Consider the following 19,458-nt stretch of genomic DNA (forward strand, 5'->3'; position numbering starts at 1 on the left):
ATTGACTGTCCCTGAGATTTGAATACCCAATTCACTCTGTCTCTTTTGAGACTGCAAGCCTCAGTGATCTCATTCTTATGCATTACAGAGTGTTGCTTAAGGGCTGACACAGCGCAATGTTACTAGGAGCTTTTTACAGTGAGTGAACTTCAGGGATCTTGTCCCCGGCGAACAGGGCATTTAATCAGCTCTCAAGAAATCAGCTCTTTGTCTTGGAGTCAGCCAAAGAAAGGCTCTTTGCTTCACTCTCACTGATAAACTTGCATACCCTGAAGGGTTTCGCTGCTCTGGGTAAAGAATATTGGATCTCCTTGGATGCCGTATGCAGAGGCAGAGAGAGAGAGAGAGAGAGAGAGAGAGAGATTAGACGGAGAGATCAGTAAGAAGGTAGAAAACAGAAAGAGATCATCACAGGTCAGAATGATCTCACCAGATTTATAATCCAGATTTAAAGGGAGGTGAGTTGATTCACATCTTATTCCTTCTTAATCTTTTTTTTTTACCCTTTCTATTTGAAAGGGTAAGATTCTGCTCTCCTTATCCAGGGTGAGTCTCTCTGCAGAGTCCCATTGACTCTGTGAGTCTATGAGACTTCTGCCTGGATGCAGCAGTGTGTTCACAGGACAGGGAGTCAGTTGCCGCACCACAGGGGCACTGGTTGCAACACATTGATTTGAATCACCCATCTCTCTCTCGGCAGCACTGACACAATTGGGATCAGTCGGTGCATGTAGCAGTATTATCTATTTTTGGGTGTGTGTGTGTGTATGTGTGTGTGTGTGTGTGTGTGTGTGTGTGTGTGTGTGCATAGGTGGCAGGTTTGTATAATTTTTGGTGGGGCCCAAAATGGTGGTGCCCCCCTACTCCCGCCCTGTAAGCCAATATAAAATGAAGCTACAACGCGTCAGCGCCACAAGATTACAAGGGTCAAATAAAAGTGGAAAGTCAGAAGCAGCACTTGCCTACTTCAATATACAGTATTATATTTTGTTCCACCTGTTGTGATGAAGTGGGAATGTTCTTAATATTTTCTCTGAATACTGTGTGGGTGCCTCAGTTTCCCCTGCAAGATGCCAACTGAAGGTGTGGGGGACAAAGAGATCAGATGGCCTCCTTGTCCGGAAGAGAGACAGATGCCAGAGGAGGGAGTGTCAGTTTGGAGCTGGCTGGGGAAATGGGGAGAGACTCAGAACTTGGTTCTGGGCTCCCCACCCCACAAGATAGACCTGACAGAGGGGTTCTGTTTTCTGTACCAACAAGCTCTGTTTAAACTGTGTTCCCGTCATCTAATAAACCTTCTGTTTTACAGTCTGGCTGAGAGTCACATCTGACTGCGGAGTTGGGGTGCAGGGACCTCTGGCTGCCCCAGGACCCTGCCTGGGCGGACTCACTGCGGAAAGTGCATGGTGTGGAAGGGCATGCTGAATGCTCTGAAGTCAGACCCAGGAAGGTGTAAGCTTCTTGCCCTGGAGACAGTCTGCTCAGAGAGGAGGCTCCCCCAGAGTCCTGACTGGCTTTGAAGGAGTGGTTCCAGAGCATCCCAGCATCCCCTTGCACCCCATGCACTTCCCAGAAGTCCGCACAGGCACTAACACTCCCTCCTCTGGCCTTTGTCAAGAAGGCTAACAGCATTTTGGGCTGTATAAGTAGGGGCATTGCCAGCAGATCGAGGGACATGATCATTCTCCTCATTGTCTAATCAAGACGAGATAGTTCGAACTCCCCATGCGCTCTGGTCGACTCCGGAACTCCACCACCTCGAACGGCGGTGGCGGAGTCGACCTTGGAGCCGCGGACTTCGATCCCGCGGCATCTGGACAGGTGAGTAGATCGAACTCGGGTACTTCGAGTTCAGCTACGCTATTCACGTAGCTGAACTTGCGTACCTTAGTTCGACACCCCCCCCGCCCGCTTAGTGTAGACCAGGCCTTAGGCTTAACAGGGTGTAGTAAGCTGCGTAGCAGGGAGTAGGTTTTAGCCCCTACAACACTTAAGAATATTGTCACCTTCTTCACTTCTGTAATGTCATTTGCAATAACAAAATGCTCAAAATGCTCAGTATATACATGCCACTGCTCTATATTCTCATCAAAAGGTTCCAGTGGCCTGGTCAGAGTAGCCATGATTTTTAGTTTCACTTTCACAGTCAGTGCAAACAAGCAGGTTTTTTGTTTGTTTGTTCTTTATCTTGACTTCTACTTCCTTCTGTTATTGGAGCAGCACCATAATCCCATCCTCGTCGCCACTTGTTATATCCTTGGGGGCAGCTGGTTTAGGAAGAAATCACTTGAGGCCAGATAGCAGACAGCTAACAAAACTACCATTTTATTTACAGACACAGAGCTCACCCAACCAGCTGAAACTGGCTGGGCTATCCCCTAATAATCTAACTCAGTTGCCATAGCAACAAAAACCATGACAACCAAATACACAACACTATACATTTCTTTGCATAACAGGCCAAATTTGAGTACCCACAGAAATAATAAAGAAGCACCACAAGAATTAATTGCCCCAGGGAAGCAAGTACAGCATGTCGCTCCAATCAAAACACAGCTAAGAAGGTTCAGAAATGTTAATGCGGAGGGTGAACCAGTAAGGGGACTTAAAACAGAAACAACTGAAATTTACCGTCCCTTCACCCCCAGGAAAAACAGGCACTACTGTCTGATTTACCCGAACTCAAGCGTAATAACAAGAATACTAAGTTCTGGGACAAGCTGGATAGCCTGATTGAAATTCATGGCATTCATAGGAAGGTAGCAGCAACCACACCCTCCAAGGAAATTGTATCAGTTCATGCAGTCAGAACCACTACCTGCTTCACTTGCAATAAGCCTGGACATCTGGTACGTGAATGTAAAAATAAAAATAAAATCAAAACATGCAGTAATTGTAAAAGGAGCTCGGGGAAGTAATCAACCCCAGAGCAAGCTGCATTGAATGGGCCGAAAGGTCCAAACAGGAAAGATCATCTCAAAATATAGCCATGATTGCCAGTAATAGGATAATAATACCAGAGTGGGGGTGGGGGAGGAAGACCAGTAAAAACCCCGTGTTCCCGTCACCCTGAAGTGTGAGCAACAGATAAAAAATATTGTGGGCTAGTAAACATGAAGCCTATATCTGTAGGCAGTTAAAGATATAGTCACTAATTTGAAATCTAGAGGGATAATTAAAAAAACCACCTCCACAACTAACTCCCCAATTTAGCCTGTCAGGAAGCCAGACAGGACCTAAAAATTAACTATAGACTACACCCACCTTAACTGGGTGACTCCAAAGGCACATCCTATTGTGGCAAGCCCTGCCACTATTCTTAATTGGCTCACACCAGGACACTCAGTATTTTCAGTCCTGGATGTAGCTAATGGATTTTGGAGTATTCCCCTTGCAAAAGAGAGTCAGGAGAAATTTGCATTTACAGTAGGAGACCAGCAGTACACTTGAACCTGAGTACCTCAGGGGTTCCATAATTCTCCCTCCATATTCCACAGGACTATGGTAGAAGTAATAGCACGAGTGCCTTTGGAAGGGGATACTGTGATACTGCAGTATGCAAATAATTTGCTAATTGCCAGTTCAAATGAAAAGGACCATCTAAAAACCATCTAAAAGACTGTTCATGTATCTTCGTAAGGCAGGATTTAAATTAAGCCCTGAGAAAGCTCAATTGCAACAGCAACAAGTTTTGTACCTAGAGTATAACATCTCCAAGGGAAAAAAAAGCACTCACAGTAGATAGAAAGCAGGCAATTAGAGGATTAGAAAAACCACGGACAGTTAAGGAAGTCCAGAAGTTCCTGGAACTCCTTAATTTCTGTAGAATCTATATAGCGGAGTACTCAGAATTGGTGGAACCAATTCAACCCTCACTAGACAGGGAAAGCCTGCAAATAAGTTAGTTATATGGGGCACAAAGCAAAAAATGGCATTTATAAAAATAAAACAGGCTTTAGCCTCTGCCCCCAGCCTGTGCTTACCGGATATGGGAAAGCCGTTCCACCCTTACTGCAGACACAGCGGGACCCAGTACTCAGCTGTTCTAACCCAGCTTCAGGGAGACAGAGAGCGTCTGGTACCATATACCTATATACTATAAAACCCCCTGTATCCCAGGGATTACCGGAATGCGTAGCAGCTCTAGATTGTGCTACATGGGCTGTGAAAGCGTGTGAATCATACACTTTCACAGGGAAATTAGTGCTCCATACACCCCATACACTTATTAATCCCCTCAACACCAGGTGACTAAGATCTGTAACAGATGCCCGCAGAAGTCAGTGGAAATCAACATTGTGCTTGCAAAACCCTAACTTCTCCATAGTAAAAAATAAGAAAATAAATGTAGCCAAATGTCTGAACACAGATGGAGAGGTACACGAATGTCTTATAAATAATAAAAAAAAAAGTATGAGGGTCCTTCTAATTACTAATACATGTGCAAAAATTGGGGGAAAATTGGGAACATTTTGGTGTCACCAAAATCAGTTAAAATTGTTTCAGTCAGCATCTGTCAATACTAACAAAGTTTCCACAGATGTCTCCACAGGTAAACAACAAAAGGTAAAAAAGAAAGGACTGAATGGTGACCAGGACAACCAGAACGACCATGGGGAGGTTTCTCCTGTGGCTCCTGCTGTCCCTGTAGTGCATGAGGAAGGACACACGTAGTGTGCCATGTGTGAAGGGAACTACAAAGTCTTGGGCTATCCCTCATTTGAACACAGTTACATGGCATATTGCCACAATGGCTTGAGAGGAAACACACAGACCTCGATACTGGAATTTGTGTGGGATTTTGTGAAAAAGAAACCAAACAGTCATGAAAAATTATGTGCCAATTATACTGACATGTACCAGTTAAGGTTGGGCCTCCTGAATCAGGATGGGGCTTACCACTTAAAGTATGGATGGAGGTAACCCCAAAGGCATGGCATACATTTGTTAAACGATGGCCCAAATTAGAATGTCCACGACTGGTAACAATTAACTGGGTTATCAGAGACAGAGTGGAACCACCTGACTGTGTGTCATGCCCTGAACAAATCCCTGTTCCAAAACCAGGATTGATAATGATAGGACCAGTACTACTGGTCCTCACTACAGGGTAGAGGTGCGTATTTCTTTAAAGGAAGTGAACAGACAATGTGCAAAGATCAGGCCTCAAATGAGTAGAAACATTACTAGCTTAACAAACCAAATTGGTGAGCGCTTAACTAGACAGAAGAGGAGATTACTAAATACCCTTGCAGGAAGGATTGGTGCAGGAAATTCTGTGTACCTGCCCATATAATGTTCTAACAAATCTGTCTAGGTTCAAAGTGGCCATTACTGAGAAATTGGTGCACACGGAGCTGGTCCAGATGAACGGTACCTACTGGTGTGTGACTGCCCTGAACCACTCCATTGAGCTAAATGGAAAGCCCTGCCTCTCGAGACATCCATCCATGTGCATGACGGTTCCCTGAAGGTCAACCCTGACTGTTGACGGGACGCAACTCCACTGTACTCCGCCAATGATGGGTGACCTAATATGGGATCCAGAATGGCACTACGGCAGTAAGTATCTAGAGGAGGGTCTACAGGGCCTGCAGGCAAAGATCAAGGAGTTGGTGGCCGAGGCCCAGAGGCATATGGGGGAAGGCCGTCTGAGGTACACTCAGATAGGGGAAACCATGGACAGGCCCGATGTGAAGTACTCGAAGGCAAGGAACCAGGCAGTGGAGGTTAAAGCGATGATTATGGGCAATGCCATCTCAGGTGACAAGGTCCCCTAGGGATGGATCTGGGTGCTATTTTGTCAAATTATGTGGGGAGTGTCTATCCTGACATTCTTGATGGTACTCGTGCTTTATAGGCGACTCAGCAGTAGGTGGGTACATTAAAATTGGTATATTTAACCTGGCGGGTTAGGGGTCAAGAGGAGGGACTGAAGGGTTAAAATCCATGTGCATTTTATATAACAACCTGGTATATGGATTGTGCCAGCTCTTTCTCAGACCCAAAGTCCAGAGTTTGGTCAAGAGACCAGAGGCCTAGCAAATAGTGATTAGCTAAGAGAAAACTGGGGTAAACAGATAATCTTGTTTATCTGAAATAGGCCTGGTCAGCAAATTGCCAGGTGTTGGAGATAAGAACTAAATAATTGTGTCTTATTCAGAGTTGCAAATTGAACAAAGGATCCCTGTTCCTATTGTGTCAGTCTCTTCTGTAGGGAATGTTCTTCCCACAGATCCAACCTTGAGTTTATGAAAAGTTGGCACATGTCAGTATAAGATATGGCAGCCTTTCACCTCCCTTCCCAGGGACCAATGCCTGCCTTAAGACATAAAGGGGACAATCTTTATTGCCATATACTTTCACTGTTTCTTTGCTTTAACCCCTAGGAATGTACCTGTTGGACAATCAAAGGAGTTGCTCCATTCCTATGGACCCCAAATCAGAATTCAACATATATATTTTATACTAATAACATTTCATCAAAGTATTAATTAAATGTTAACTTGCTATCTTAAGACCATGGGCGGAGACATTATGTAATCTTTTAACCATTGGTTAATGTGCTATCTTGTCTTGCTGCAAAACCTATCCCGGGGTGTGGAACTGCCTACCCTGTCACTTTCTCCTGCCCATGGAAAATCTATATATTCTATTGTAATCAATTGATTGACAGTGTCTCTGAACCTAATAGGCCAGGTGACAGTCCGCCAGCGCTGTGTTTAATAAACTCCTATGCTTGGCCTCTACATGGTGTGGATTTATGTCCTTCAACTTGTAGGGACATTATCACAATAGTGTGTAGAGTATGAACAAAGGAATATATTAAGAACATAGGAATGGCTCTACTGGGACAGCCAAAAGGTCCATCAAACCCAGTATCCTGTCCTCTCACAGCGCCCAATGGGAATGAACGGACAGGTGATCAAGTGATCCATGCCCTGTCACCCAATCTCAGCTTCGGGCAAGCAGAGGTGAGGGACACCATTCCTACCCACACTGGCTAATAGCCACTGATGGATCTATCTTCCATGAATCTATCTAGCTCCCTTTTGAACCCCCTAATAGTACTGCTCTTCACAACACCCTCTGGCAAGGTGTTCCAGAGGTTGACAGTTTGTTGCGTGAAAAAATACTTTCTTGTGTTTTTTTTTTAAACCGGCTACTTATTAATTTCATTTGGTGGCCCTTTGTTCTTGTATTATGAGAAGGAGTAAATAACACTTTCTTATTTACTTTCTCTACACCACTCATGATTTTATAGACCTCCATCATATCCCCAATTAGTCACCTCTTTTCCAAGCTGAAAAGTCCCAGTCTTATTAATCTCCCCTCATACAGAATCCCTAATAATTTTTGTTGCCCTTTTCTGAAACTTTTACTATTCCAATATATCTTTTTTGAGATGGGGTGACCACATTTGCACACAGTATTCAAGGTGTGGGTGTACCATGGATTTATATAGAGGCAACATGATATTTTCTGTCTTATTATCTCTCTCTTATTTAATGATTCCCAAGATTCTGTTCACTGTTATGACTGCTACTGCACGTTGAGTGGAAGATTTCAGAGAACTATCCACAATGGCTCCAACATTTCTTTCTTTTGCCCTAACAGCTAATTGACACCCCATCATTGTATATTATATGTTTTCCAAAGTGCATTACTTTGCATTTATTGACATTAAATTCAATCTTTCATTTTGTTGCCCAGTCATCCAGTTTTGTGAGATCCTTTTGTAGCTCTTCGCAGTCTGCTGGGACTTAACTATCTTGAGTAGTTTTGTATCATCTGCAAATTTTGCCACCTTACTGTTTACCCCATTTATGAATATATTCAAAAGGACTGGGCTCAGTACAGATCCTTGGGGGATACCACTATTTTCCTCCCTTCGTTCTGAAAACTGACCATTTTCTCCTTTCTTTTGGTTCTTATCATTTAACCAGTTACCAATCCACGAGAGGACCTTCCCTCTTATCCCATGACCGATTACATTGCTTTAAAGTCTTTGGTGAGGGATCTTGTCAAAGGCTTTCTGAAAATCTAAATACACTATATCCACTGGATCTTGTTTGTCCTCATACTTGTTGACCCCCTCAAAGAATTCTATTAGACTGATGAGGCATGATTTCTCTTTACAAAAACCATGTTGATTATTTCCCAAAAATTATGTTCATCTATGTGTCTGACAATTTTGTTATTTACAATAATTTTAACCAGTTTGCCTGGTAATGAAATGAGGTTTACTCACCTGTAGTTGCCACGGTCACCTCTGCAGCCTTTTTTCAAAATTGGTGTCACATTAGCTACCCTCCAGTCATTTGGTACAGAAGCTGATTTAAATGATAGGTTACAGATGACAGTTAGTAGTCCTGCAATTTCACATTTCAGTTACTCCAGAACTCTTGGGTGAATACCATCAGGTCCTAGAGACTTATTACTGTTTAGTTTATCAATTTGTTCTAAAACCTCCTCTAATAACACCTCAATTTGGGACAGTTCCTGAGATCTGTTAACCAAAAAGGCTCAGGTTTGGGAATCTCCCTCACATCCTCAACAGTGAAGATCGATGCAAAGAATTCATTTAGTTTCTCTGCAATGGCCTTATGATCTTTGAGTGCTCCTTTAGCATCTGGATCGTCCAGTGGCCCCACTAGTTGTTTGGCAGGTTTTCTGCAAGGTAGGTGAGGTAACATCTTTTATTGGAGCAACTTCTGCTGGTGGAAGCCACAAGCTTTCACACTTCTCAGAGCTCTTCCTCAGGTCTGGAGAAGAAAACCAGAGTGTCTAAGCTAAATACAAGATGGGACAGATTGTTACACTAAGGAGATCACACGTGTTGTAGGAGACCACTTAAAATGAAGTGGATAATTAACATGAAGTAGGTGATTAACACTCTGCAGAGTAGGCATCATGGACGCAGACTCCAAAGAAGCTACAGCCAATTTACACACGCTGGGCAACTAATACGAATTACAGGTGTTTAAAATGTCATGCAGCGTTGCATCTGCAGCCCAATGAGCCTTTTAGTTTAGTGCTGTCTGCAGTAAGAGGAAAAACAATGTAAATGTTGAGAAAGAAAGAAAGAAAGAAAGAAAGAAAGAAAGAAAGAAAGAAAGAAAGATTCTGGGCCATTCATCCCAAAAGAAGTTGAAGATCAGATACAGAAAATCTTAGCAACGCTGAATTCCTCCAAAGTTCTATCCCAAGTAGAAATGAATCTCTCCATCACCATTAAAAGTTTCACTAGTAATTAATCCCAAGGGGCAAAGAGCTAAGAAAGTGCAGACAGGTTAGGAACTTTGGAATCAGCTTTAGATCAATTTCACATGCAAAGAATATGGTTTTGAAACTATGTAGTGGGCCAGATCCCCAGCTAGTGTAAACGAGCATACCTCCATTCAATTCACAGGAACCAGATTCCCAGTTGGAGTAAATAGTCCCAACTACTCTGAAGTCAATGGAACTGTATCAATTTCCACTGGCTTTGTACCTGGCCCTTAGTTTTGAGTCTTTGCCTCTGGGTAGCTTCTAGTGATCAGCTTCAGGTAAGCAGGTCAGCCTGAGCAAAAGGTACCTCTGGTGGCAGCATCCCAGGAGATGCTGGTGCAATGCAAGAGACAAAAAAATATCTCTGTTGCCCCAGAGGTAATTATGTGGGGTTAATGAAGGCTATTCTAGGCCAACTGAGGCTCTGGTGCCACTGGGCTCTTAATTATTGCAAGTCACATGTCTGTGCTGTATATTTTATTTCTGCAAACACCTTGGGGTACCATTTCAGCTTTTTCTGCTTTTCTGCTTTTTTTTAACCAAGGGTTCTTCTTCCAGGGTTGCTGCGATCATGCGAGATGCAGGGTGGATGCTGTTTCACCTCTGTGGGGTTAGGATTAGATAGGGCAGGTTGTCAGGATGATTTATTCCTGTGAAGAGATCAAAGCTGGGCTCACAGACCTGGAGACCGGATTTAGCTATTTAGCCCCAGAGCAGGGACATCCTGGGCTGTGACCATGTCTAAAGCCTACACAAGCTGGGATCATCTCCACAGCTGGGAGGGGCTTTCAGTCCCTGATCCCATTTAGTCCATCACCTCTCACCCAAGCTTGGCCTAGGAGGGGAGCAGGAAGCTCCCACCTGTGGAGTAGATCCTGATCTGCTAGGAACTTCAGAGAGAGCCAGCAACTCAGGACATACAGCAAGGGGACAGCAAAGGGATGCTGGATAGATAGATAGATAGATAGATAGATAGATAATGTCCAAACTATTCTGATGCTTGAGAATCGACTGCATCACAAGCTGAAAAAAATTCCACAATCACCAGAACAGTAAGTTTACTATTTCAGTTGCATATTTGGGGCTAGTTTTATTTGAGCATAAATGTGAAATTACAATCTGATTTGTTTTAGGGATGGTCTACCGTGCTTAGTCAATCCGATATACACTACTTATGTTAAGTAAACAATGTATCTGAAGTAAATGTAGCATAGATCCACTAACCACGGTGTCCACACTATGCTATATCGAAGGGAGATGCTCTCTCGTCAACATAGCTTCCACATCTCGTTGAGGTGGATCACTGACATCGATGGAAAAGTGCTCTCTCATTGACATAGTGTATCTTCACCAGACCCGGTAAATCGATGCCGCTGCATCACTTAGGAGTTTTGATAAATCCTGCTGGGTGCCTGTCTCCATCTTTAGGTGCCTAAATCCCTTTGTAATCCTGGCCCACAGAAATAACAGAAGCTGGGCTTTAGTCAGGGTACCCTGCGGGAGATCCTAGGGCCTGTGCTATGCAGATATCAGACTGGAGAATCATACTGGGCTCTTTTGGCTTGAAAATCCATTAATTCATGATGTTTTGCCTCTGGGCCTCTGCTTCTGAGCTGTTTAGGCCTCGTGGAGTGAGTCCCTGCAAGCCCTCAGAGATGGCTAGACAGCCTTCTACAGCAGCAGCCCTCTAGTGGCACGGAAGCTCAAAGTCAGCTCATCTACAGACACCATCAGGTTTTCGCCTAGTTCTGTCAATTTGTTCTCAGAGTGATGGCTGAAAGGGCTCTTATGGAGCTGTGTCCTTGGCGTCTAGATACTACAGCGGTAGGGAAATGGAGATAGAGAAATTATGATCAAAGAATCCTGGCGCTGGAAGATCAAACACATCTCAAGTTGGGGAAAAAATCCACAGTGGGCAGCACAGTTAATACACTATTTCAATTAAATACAGTAGTGGTTTAATATACAGAACAAATGTACGACCCTAAACATAAATTATTATTTGAACCCTTTAAGGCTTTAGCTATCAATTAAGTCAGAGAGCTAGAGCCAATCAGAAAAAAAACCAGTGTAAATCTTTGCCTTTGCCTTTGCATCAGATACCCAAAATCACAAAAAGATTCGGGATTTGGCAACCAACCATGTATGTTTTTAGCAAAATACTAGTGTTAAGTGAAAATGTTACGTTGCCAACAAAAGAAAATTGAGGTTTTCAGTTTAAAAAAAGTATTGTTTCAAGTATAACAGAAACTTTCCTTGGACGTTTTTGTTTAGATTTAAATCCCATTCTGTAAACAAAAATAGCCAGAAAATCTCCGACCGCCCCTAATTGGAAATTGAGATTTAAACAAAGTTGGGAAGCATTATTCTTATATTTAATAATACAGCCATTTCAAACGTGTTTCTTCTATTGCAACTGTGTTTATTTCTGTTTCAAAGGAATAGTTATGGAAAGGTAAAAAAAATAACATAGCAGCAAAGCCTGCAGATTGTGTTTTGTACACTCTAGCACCTGTAAACTGTAAACTCAGAGTCAGCTTTGCACCAGCCACCTGAAGCCTGTCTATCTCAACCCTGCCCAAGGACACAGAGGAAATGAAGGGGAGAGCATCAAGACCTCCTGCTCTAGCCCCATATCCTCTGTCCCACACTGCTGCCACCTTAACACCAAAGCTGTAAACAGGTGCACAGAACATACACTAGTAAAACACAGCCCCTCCCTAACCAAGATCATAGTCCTAGTAGACAAGGCAGTGAAAGTGGGGGAGAGGAAACAGAGGCACGGAAAGGGGAAGTGACTTGCCCAAGGTCACCCAGAAGGTCAGTGGCAAAGACGAGAACATAACCCAGGTCTCCTGATTGCCACTGACTTGCACAGCACAGATATGAAGGTAGAGAGGGAAACGATAAACCACAGCAGTAACAGAGGGATGCTCCTGTCCCATAATTACACAGAGACACAAGTGCAGCAGGTATCAGGGGCCATGAATCAATCTGTAAGCAGGTAGCAGGACATCTCTGCACAGAACTCAGTGTGGAATCATCACAGATGAGCTGGTGCTCGGGCCATTGGGTATGTCTGCGTTGTGTTTCCCTGGGAAGAGGGGATCAGGCTGTGCTGGTTTTAGTTTTTTTTCCCGTTGTTAGCCTGTTGTTTGTGTTTAGAAGAAGGACGGCGCTCCAGGCCAGCATGCCACATGCCGCAGTGTGCCTGGGGGCACTCTGCCGGTTGTCGCAAGGGCGGCAGGCAGGTTGCCTTCGGCGGCATGCCTGCGGAGGGTCCGCTGGTCCCGCGGCTTCCTCGGACCTCCCGCAGGCGGGCTGCTGAATCCGCGGGACCGGGGACCTCCTGCAGGCAAGCCACCGAAGAGAGCCCACCTACCGTGCTTGGGGCGGCAAAATACCTAGAGCTGCCCCTGCTAAAAAGATATGACTAGAAGGGACCTGGGTCACTGAGTCCAATCCCCTGCTCTCACTGGCAACCCAGTCATATAATCCCCATTCTAAACTGACACAGCTCAGTGTTAACACCAGTTAGGTTGTTTGTCCCCAATGGCTCCTATTGGGAGGCTGCTCTGTATCGTCCCTCCTCCGATGGGGACAAATTTTCTTCTCATTTCCAAGCTAAATTTACTCATGGACAATTTATCCCCATTACTTCTTGTGTCAACATTCTCCTTTAGCATCAATAGCTCTGCTCCCTTCCTCGTGTTTACCTCCTCGATGTGTTTATAGAGAGTGATCATAATCCCTCTCAGCCGGCATTTTGCTCAGTTAATTAGCCAAACACTTTTAGTCTACATCTACTCAGCAAACTAGGGCTGTGATTCACCAGCTTGCATGGACGTGCTCGTGTGCTAGCTTTGTGAGCATAAATAGCAGTGTACCTGCGGTAGCCATGCAGAATACAAACCCACCTGAACTCTGGGGCTATGTACTGTATTCAGCACAGTTTCCCCTTCTGCCATGGCTATACTATTTTCAGACTTGTGCTAGCCACACTCAAGGTATTGCAAGTAGTGTATGTGATCTGGGAATCACTTCCCTAGTTCATAGTTTAGATGTAGCCTTATTCTTCTTTCCTAAACTAGCTCTCCATTGTCGCAATAGGATGACCATCATTCCTAAGATTGTTGGGTTTGGGTTGTAACTTGTTCCATATTTACATTGCATTTTATCAAGCTTCATCTTGGACCAGATCCTCAGATGGAGGAAACGGACGCCATCCATTGACTGTAAGGAAGCTGTGGCAATTTAAACTGGTGTGACAATGCTCCTCAGTAGTGGTGTGATTGTCAGAGATGAGGAGGAGGGAGGACATTAGCCTGACCACTGCCCTTGCCCTTCTTTCCACAGACAGGCCATGATGTACTGAGAAAGAAAATGTCCAACCTAACCACCGTGACCGAGTTCCTTCTCCTGGGGTTCTCTGAGGACCGGGAGCTGCAGATTTTACACTCTGTGGTGTTTCTAGGGATTTATCTGGCAGCCCTGGTGGGAAATCTCCTTGTTATCATCCTTGTAGTGGTCGACCACCACCTTCACACCCCCATGTACTTCTTCCTGATGAATTTGTCCATACTAGACCTCGGTTCCATCTCCGTCACAATCCCCAAGTCGATGGCCAACTCCCTGTTGAACACCAGGTCGATTTCTTATTCTGGGTGCGTTGCCCAAGTCTTTCTCTTCATTTTCTTTGCTGTTGTTGACTTTGCTTTTCTCACCATCATGGCATATGACCGGTACGTTGCCATCTGCCAACCACTGCACTATGAGACTATAATGAACAGGGGAGCTTGTGTCCAAATGGCAGCCAGTGCCTGGATCAGTGGAATTCCCATTTCTACTATGCAGACCGGGAACATATTTGCATTACCTTTTTGTGGTGGTAACAAAGTGGATCAGTTCTTCTGTGAAATCCCCCAACTGCTCAAGATCACTTGCAATGACGCATACCTCAGTGAAGTTGTTATTACTTCTTTTCTCTTGTTCTTAGGCTTAAGTTGCTTTGCTTTTATAATTGTGTCATATGTTCAGATCTTCAAAACAGTGCTGAGAATCCCCTCTGAGCAGGGCCGGAATAAAGCCTTCTCCACTTGCCTCCCTCACCTCACTGTGGTCTCCTTGTTAGTTTGCACTGCCACCTTTGCCTACGTGAAACCCACCTCCAGCTCAACATCAGGTCTGGATGTCATAGTGGCTGTTCTTTATTCCGTGATGCCTCCAGTTATGAATCCAGCCATCTACAGCATGAGGAACAAGGAGATAAAAGGTGCCCTGAGGAAACTAACTGAGGGGAAGTTATCCAAAAAGAATAAAATTTCCAGATTTCTCCCATGACCATGTTTTCATTCGGTGCTTCTTTAAAGATATAATCAACTGATGACATTATTGTTTCCATGGGAATGTGATGTTCAGGCTTTTTATGCAAAAATGTTGTGTTCACAGTAGTAATAATGCAGACTAAGTTCACTGAAGTCAGTGGAGTTACTCTACTGTGAATTAGATAAGAATCTATCTATCTATCTATCTATCTATCTATCTATCTATCTATTTATCTATCTATCTATCTAAATTATGAGGGCATTTAATTCATTTCTGCATTTCCTTGTTAGAAGTGTGAGTTAGCTGAACTCGACCTTCTGGACAAGCATGAGCTGTCACTGGGAAATATTAACTCTGTGTTAATAATGTTTTTTGACATTTTATTTCCTAGTTTTTCAACAGAAAGGAAGCTTGTTGGTCCGAGTTAGTGGTCATTGTGGCAGCTGTAGGTGGCCATGGATATGGATGATGAGTGAAGTAAAAGGCTCTTTTAAGAATCATCACATTGTTCTAGAAAAGAGCTGTATACTGTGCACTACTTGGTCATTCTGGGTTCCCCTCAGCTTCACACCCTGAGCGGCGGCGCTTCCCCAGACCCTGGCACACATTGGGAGGGGTGATTAGGGAGAGGCTCAGTTCCCCCTCCTGTCAAAAGGTAAGGAGAAAGCCCCCAAGATCACAAAAGAGGGAAAGGGAGGGGTATCCGACACCATAGATGCATTGCGAGCCCCCTGATACTGGCACACACAAGGGAGGTGAATGTGGGGCACCCTGCCCCTCGTTCTAGTTCTGGATCCACATAGGTGCAGAGAGCACTGATGGAAACACAGCTCGGTGCTGTGCTCGCTTTATTGTTCACGCTGCAAAACTGGACCTAACAGGAAAGTGAGGCTTTGCACTGGGGAGGGGAGAGAACATAGAGCCCTCTGAACATTGAAAGAGAGAGGATATCACACCCCTCTGTTCTCCCAGTCCCCCATCACTCACCCTCATGTCCCCTCTTCCCAGTGTCCTACCCCTCATCTCCTGACCCCCAACCCATCTCCTACCCACCCACCCTATTCGTCCCTTTCCCAATAACCTCCCTCCCCTCGCTGCCCCCCAAACCCTACTCCCGCAATTCCCATCAGCTCTTCCACCCTCATCATCCACCTCTCCCAGCAGGTAAGTGTATTTCAAAAATTGTTTCATTACCATCTAAATATTCTGCGGTGCGCCAGGTGACATTTCCCTACAGTTAGAAACCCTCAGACAGAGCCAGGTGCCTCCTTATTCTTAGGTTCAGATTTCGGCTCAGGGTTTGATCTGAACTCAAAGTGCCCAGATGGCATGCGGGTTTGTCAGACACTACTGGACATTCCCCCTTCAAGGACTCACAGCCTGTGAGCCAGAGGTAGCTTTGAACCTGTTGATCCTCTCTCCATGCACGTGCCCACTGTAATCCATTCAGGGGCTGCTAACAGGGAGTTTCGCAAGGGAGTTTGGAAGGGGAGTGGGAAGGGAGTGGGAGCCCCTCGCCAGCCCTAACCCCATCCCCGTGGGCCCCCCCTAAAACCCATAAACCGAACCACAGTCCAAAACTACTTTCCATAAACCACCCTTTCACTAACTAGGAGACAATGCAGGCAGAAGCCCAGCAGCAGAGTGGGGGCTATCCAGTTTATTGCACTGACTGTTGCATGTATGATTACCTGCCCTGTGGGCGGGTGGCGTATGTGTGCAGCCGGTGCAAGGAGCTCCTGGCCCTCAGAGACCATGTACGGGCTTTGGAGGCCAGGGTGGCGGAACTGGAGGAGCTGAGAGAGGCAGAGAGGTATGTCGATGAGGCTTTCCGGGACACTGTAGAATTGTCCCACCTCCGCTTAGACAGCTCCTGTGCTGTTGAGGAGGAAGAAGGGCCCAGGGAAGTAGAGCAGTCGATGGGAGCAGAGGGAAACCTTCCCGTAGTTGGGACCCTCCTTCCAGATGGTGCTGGGGTTGCCTCTCGCACTGAGGTTGCCTCTCCGGGGGAGGGAACTCCAGTTTCTAGGAAAAGGCAGGTGTTAGTAATGGGAGATTCGATTATTAGAAATGTAGATAGCTGGGTCTGTGATGACCGGGAGAACCGTATGGTGACTTGCCTGCCTGGTGCGAAGGTTGCGGATCTCTCGAGGCATCTAGATAGACTTATGTGTAGTGCTGGGGAGGAGCCAGTGGTCGTGGTACATGTAGGTACCAATGACATAGGGAAGGGTAGGAGAGATGTCCTGGAAGCCAAATTTAGGCTGCTAGGGAAGAGACTGAAATCCAGGACCTCTATGGTAGCATTTTCAGAAATGCTCCCAGTTCCACGCGCAGGGCCAGGTAGGCAAGCAGAGCTTCAGAGTCTCAATGCGTGGATGAGACGATGGTGTAGAGAGGAGGGGTTCACGTTCATTAGGAACTGGGGAAACTTCTGGGATGGGAGGAGCCTATACAGGAGAGATGGGCTCCACCTAAACCAAAGTGGAACCAGACTGCTGGCACTAAACATTAAAAAGGTTGTAGAGCAGTTTTTAAACTAGGAGATGGGGGAAAGCCGACTGCTGCAGAGGAGCGTGTGGATCGGACACAGACTCCTCTTAGGGGAGAGTCTGATGATAGAGAATCTCCAGGTTATAGTCGGGAGCAGAGGAATGAGAAGTATAATGTAAGGGCCGGATCAGATGATAAACAGTCACATAAAAAAGAATCTGGCACATCAGAAAAAGGCAGGCTAATAAACAGGGACAAGTTTTTAAAGTGCTTGTACACAAATGCCAGAAGTCTAAATAATAAGATGGGTGAACTAGAGTGCCTTGTGATAAAGGAGGATATAGATATAATAGGCATCACAGAAACCTGGTGGACTGAGAGCAATCAATGGGACACAATCATTCCGGGGTACAAAATATATCGGAAGGACAGGACAGGCCGTGCAGGGGGAGGAGTGGCACTATATGTTAAAGAAAGTGTAGATTCAAATGAAGAAAAATCTTAAGCGAATCCACAGGTTCCATAGAGTCTCTATGGATAGAAATTACATGCTCTAGTAAAAATATAACAGTAGGGATCTATTATCGACCTCCTGACCAGGACAGTAATAGTGATGATGAAATGCTAAGGGAAATTAGAGAGGCTATCAAAATTAAGAACCCAATAATAGTGGGGGATTTCAATTATCCCCATATTGACTGGGAACATTTCACTTCAGGACGAAATGCAGAGATAAAATTTCTCGATACTTTAAATGACTGCTTCATGGAGCAGCTGGTACGGGAACCCACAAGGGGAGAGGCGACTCTTGATTTAATCCTGAGTGGAGCGCAGGAGCTGGTCCAAGAGCTAACTACAGCAGGACCGCTTGGAAATAGTGACCATAATACAATAGCATTCAACATCCCTGTGGTGGGAAGAACATCTCAACTGCCCAACACTGTGGCCTTTAATTTCAAAAGGGGGAACTATACAAAAATGAGGGGGTTAGTTAGACAAAAGTTACAAGGTACAATGACTAAAGTGAAATCCCTGCAAGTTGCGTGGGCCCTTTTTAAAGACACCATAATAGAGGCCCAACTTCAATGTATACCCCAAATTAAGAAAAACAGTACAAGAACTAAAAAAGAGCCACCGTGGCTTAACAACCATGTAAAAGAAGCAGTGAGAGATAAAAAGACTTCCTTGAAAAAGTGGAAGTCAAATCCTAGTGAGGCAAATAGAAAGGAGCACAAACACTGCCAACTTAAGTGCAAGAGTGTAATAAGAAAAGCCAAAGAGGAGTTTGAAGAACGGCTAGCCAAAAACTCCAAAGGTAATAACAAAATGTTTTTTAAGTACATCAGAAGCAGGAAGCCTGCTAAACAACCAGTGGGGCCCCTTGACGATGAAAATACAAAAGGAGTGCTTAAAGATGATAAAGTCATTGCGGAGAAACTAAATGGATTCTTTGCTTCAGTCTTCACGGCTGAGGATGTTAGGGAGATTCCCAAACCTGAGCTGGCTTTTGTAGGTGACAAATCTGAGGAACTGTCACAGATTGAAGTGTCACTAGAGGAGGTTTTGGAATTAATTGATAAACTCAACATTAACAAGTCACCGGGACCAGATGGCATTCACCCAAGAGTTCTGAAAGAACTCAAATGTGAAGTTGTGGAACTATTAACTAAGGTTTGTAACCTGTCCTTTAAATCGGCTTCGGTACCCAATGACTGGAAGTTAGCTAATGTAACGCCAATATTTAAAAAGGGCTCTAGGGGTGATCATGGAAATTACAGACCAGTAAGTCTAACGTCGGTACCGGCCAAATTAGTTGAAACAATAGTAAAGAATAAAATTGTCAGACACATAGAAAAACATAAACTGTTGAGCAATAGTCAACATGGTTTCTGTAAAGGGAAATCGTGTCTTACTAATCTATTAGAGTTCTTTGAAGGGGTCAACAAACTTGTGGACAAGGGGGATCCGGTGGACATAGTGTACTTAGATTTCCAGAAAGCCTTTGACAAGGTCCCTCACCAAAGGCTCTTACGTAAATTAAGCTGTCATGGGATAAAAGGAAAGGTCCTTTCATGGATTGAGAACTGGTTAAAGGACAGGGAACAAAGGGTAGGAATTAATGGTAAATTCTCAGAATGGAGAGGGGTAACTAGTGGTGTTCCCCAAGGGTCAGTCCTGGGACCAATCCTATTCAATTTATTCATAAATGATCTGGAGAAAGGGGTAAACAGTGAGGTGGCAAAGTTTGCAGATGATACTAAACTACTCAAGATAGTTAAGACCAATTCAGATTGTGAAGAACTTCAAAAAGATCTCACAAAACTAAGTGATCGGGCAACAAAATGGCAAATGAAATTTAATGTGGATAAA

At 44.6% G+C, this 19,458-nt stretch overlaps 1 protein-coding gene across 1 annotated transcript; it reads left to right on the plus strand.

The window, feature by feature from the left end:
* Nucleotides 1–13,653: 13,653 nt before the first annotated feature.
* Nucleotides 13,654–14,610, plus strand: LOC120383563 (olfactory receptor 14A16-like). The gene has a single exon (XM_039501717.1). The coding sequence runs from the start codon at nucleotides 13,654–13,656 to the stop codon at nucleotides 14,608–14,610; it is 957 nt and encodes a 318-aa protein (XP_039357651.1).
* The last annotated feature ends 4,848 nt before the right edge of the window (nucleotides 14,611–19,458 follow it).

The sequence above is a fragment of the Mauremys reevesii genome, linkage group 15, assembly GCF_016161935.1.
Source record: "Mauremys reevesii isolate NIE-2019 linkage group 15, ASM1616193v1, whole genome shotgun sequence".
Lineage (NCBI taxonomy): Eukaryota > Metazoa > Chordata > Testudines > Geoemydidae > Mauremys > Mauremys reevesii.

Excerpts from the sequence above, each read along its gene's own strand:
- LOC120383563 (XM_039501717.1), top strand. The coding sequence starts at position 13,654 with ATGTCCAACCTAACCACCGTGACCGAGTTCCTTCTCCTGGGGTTCTCT.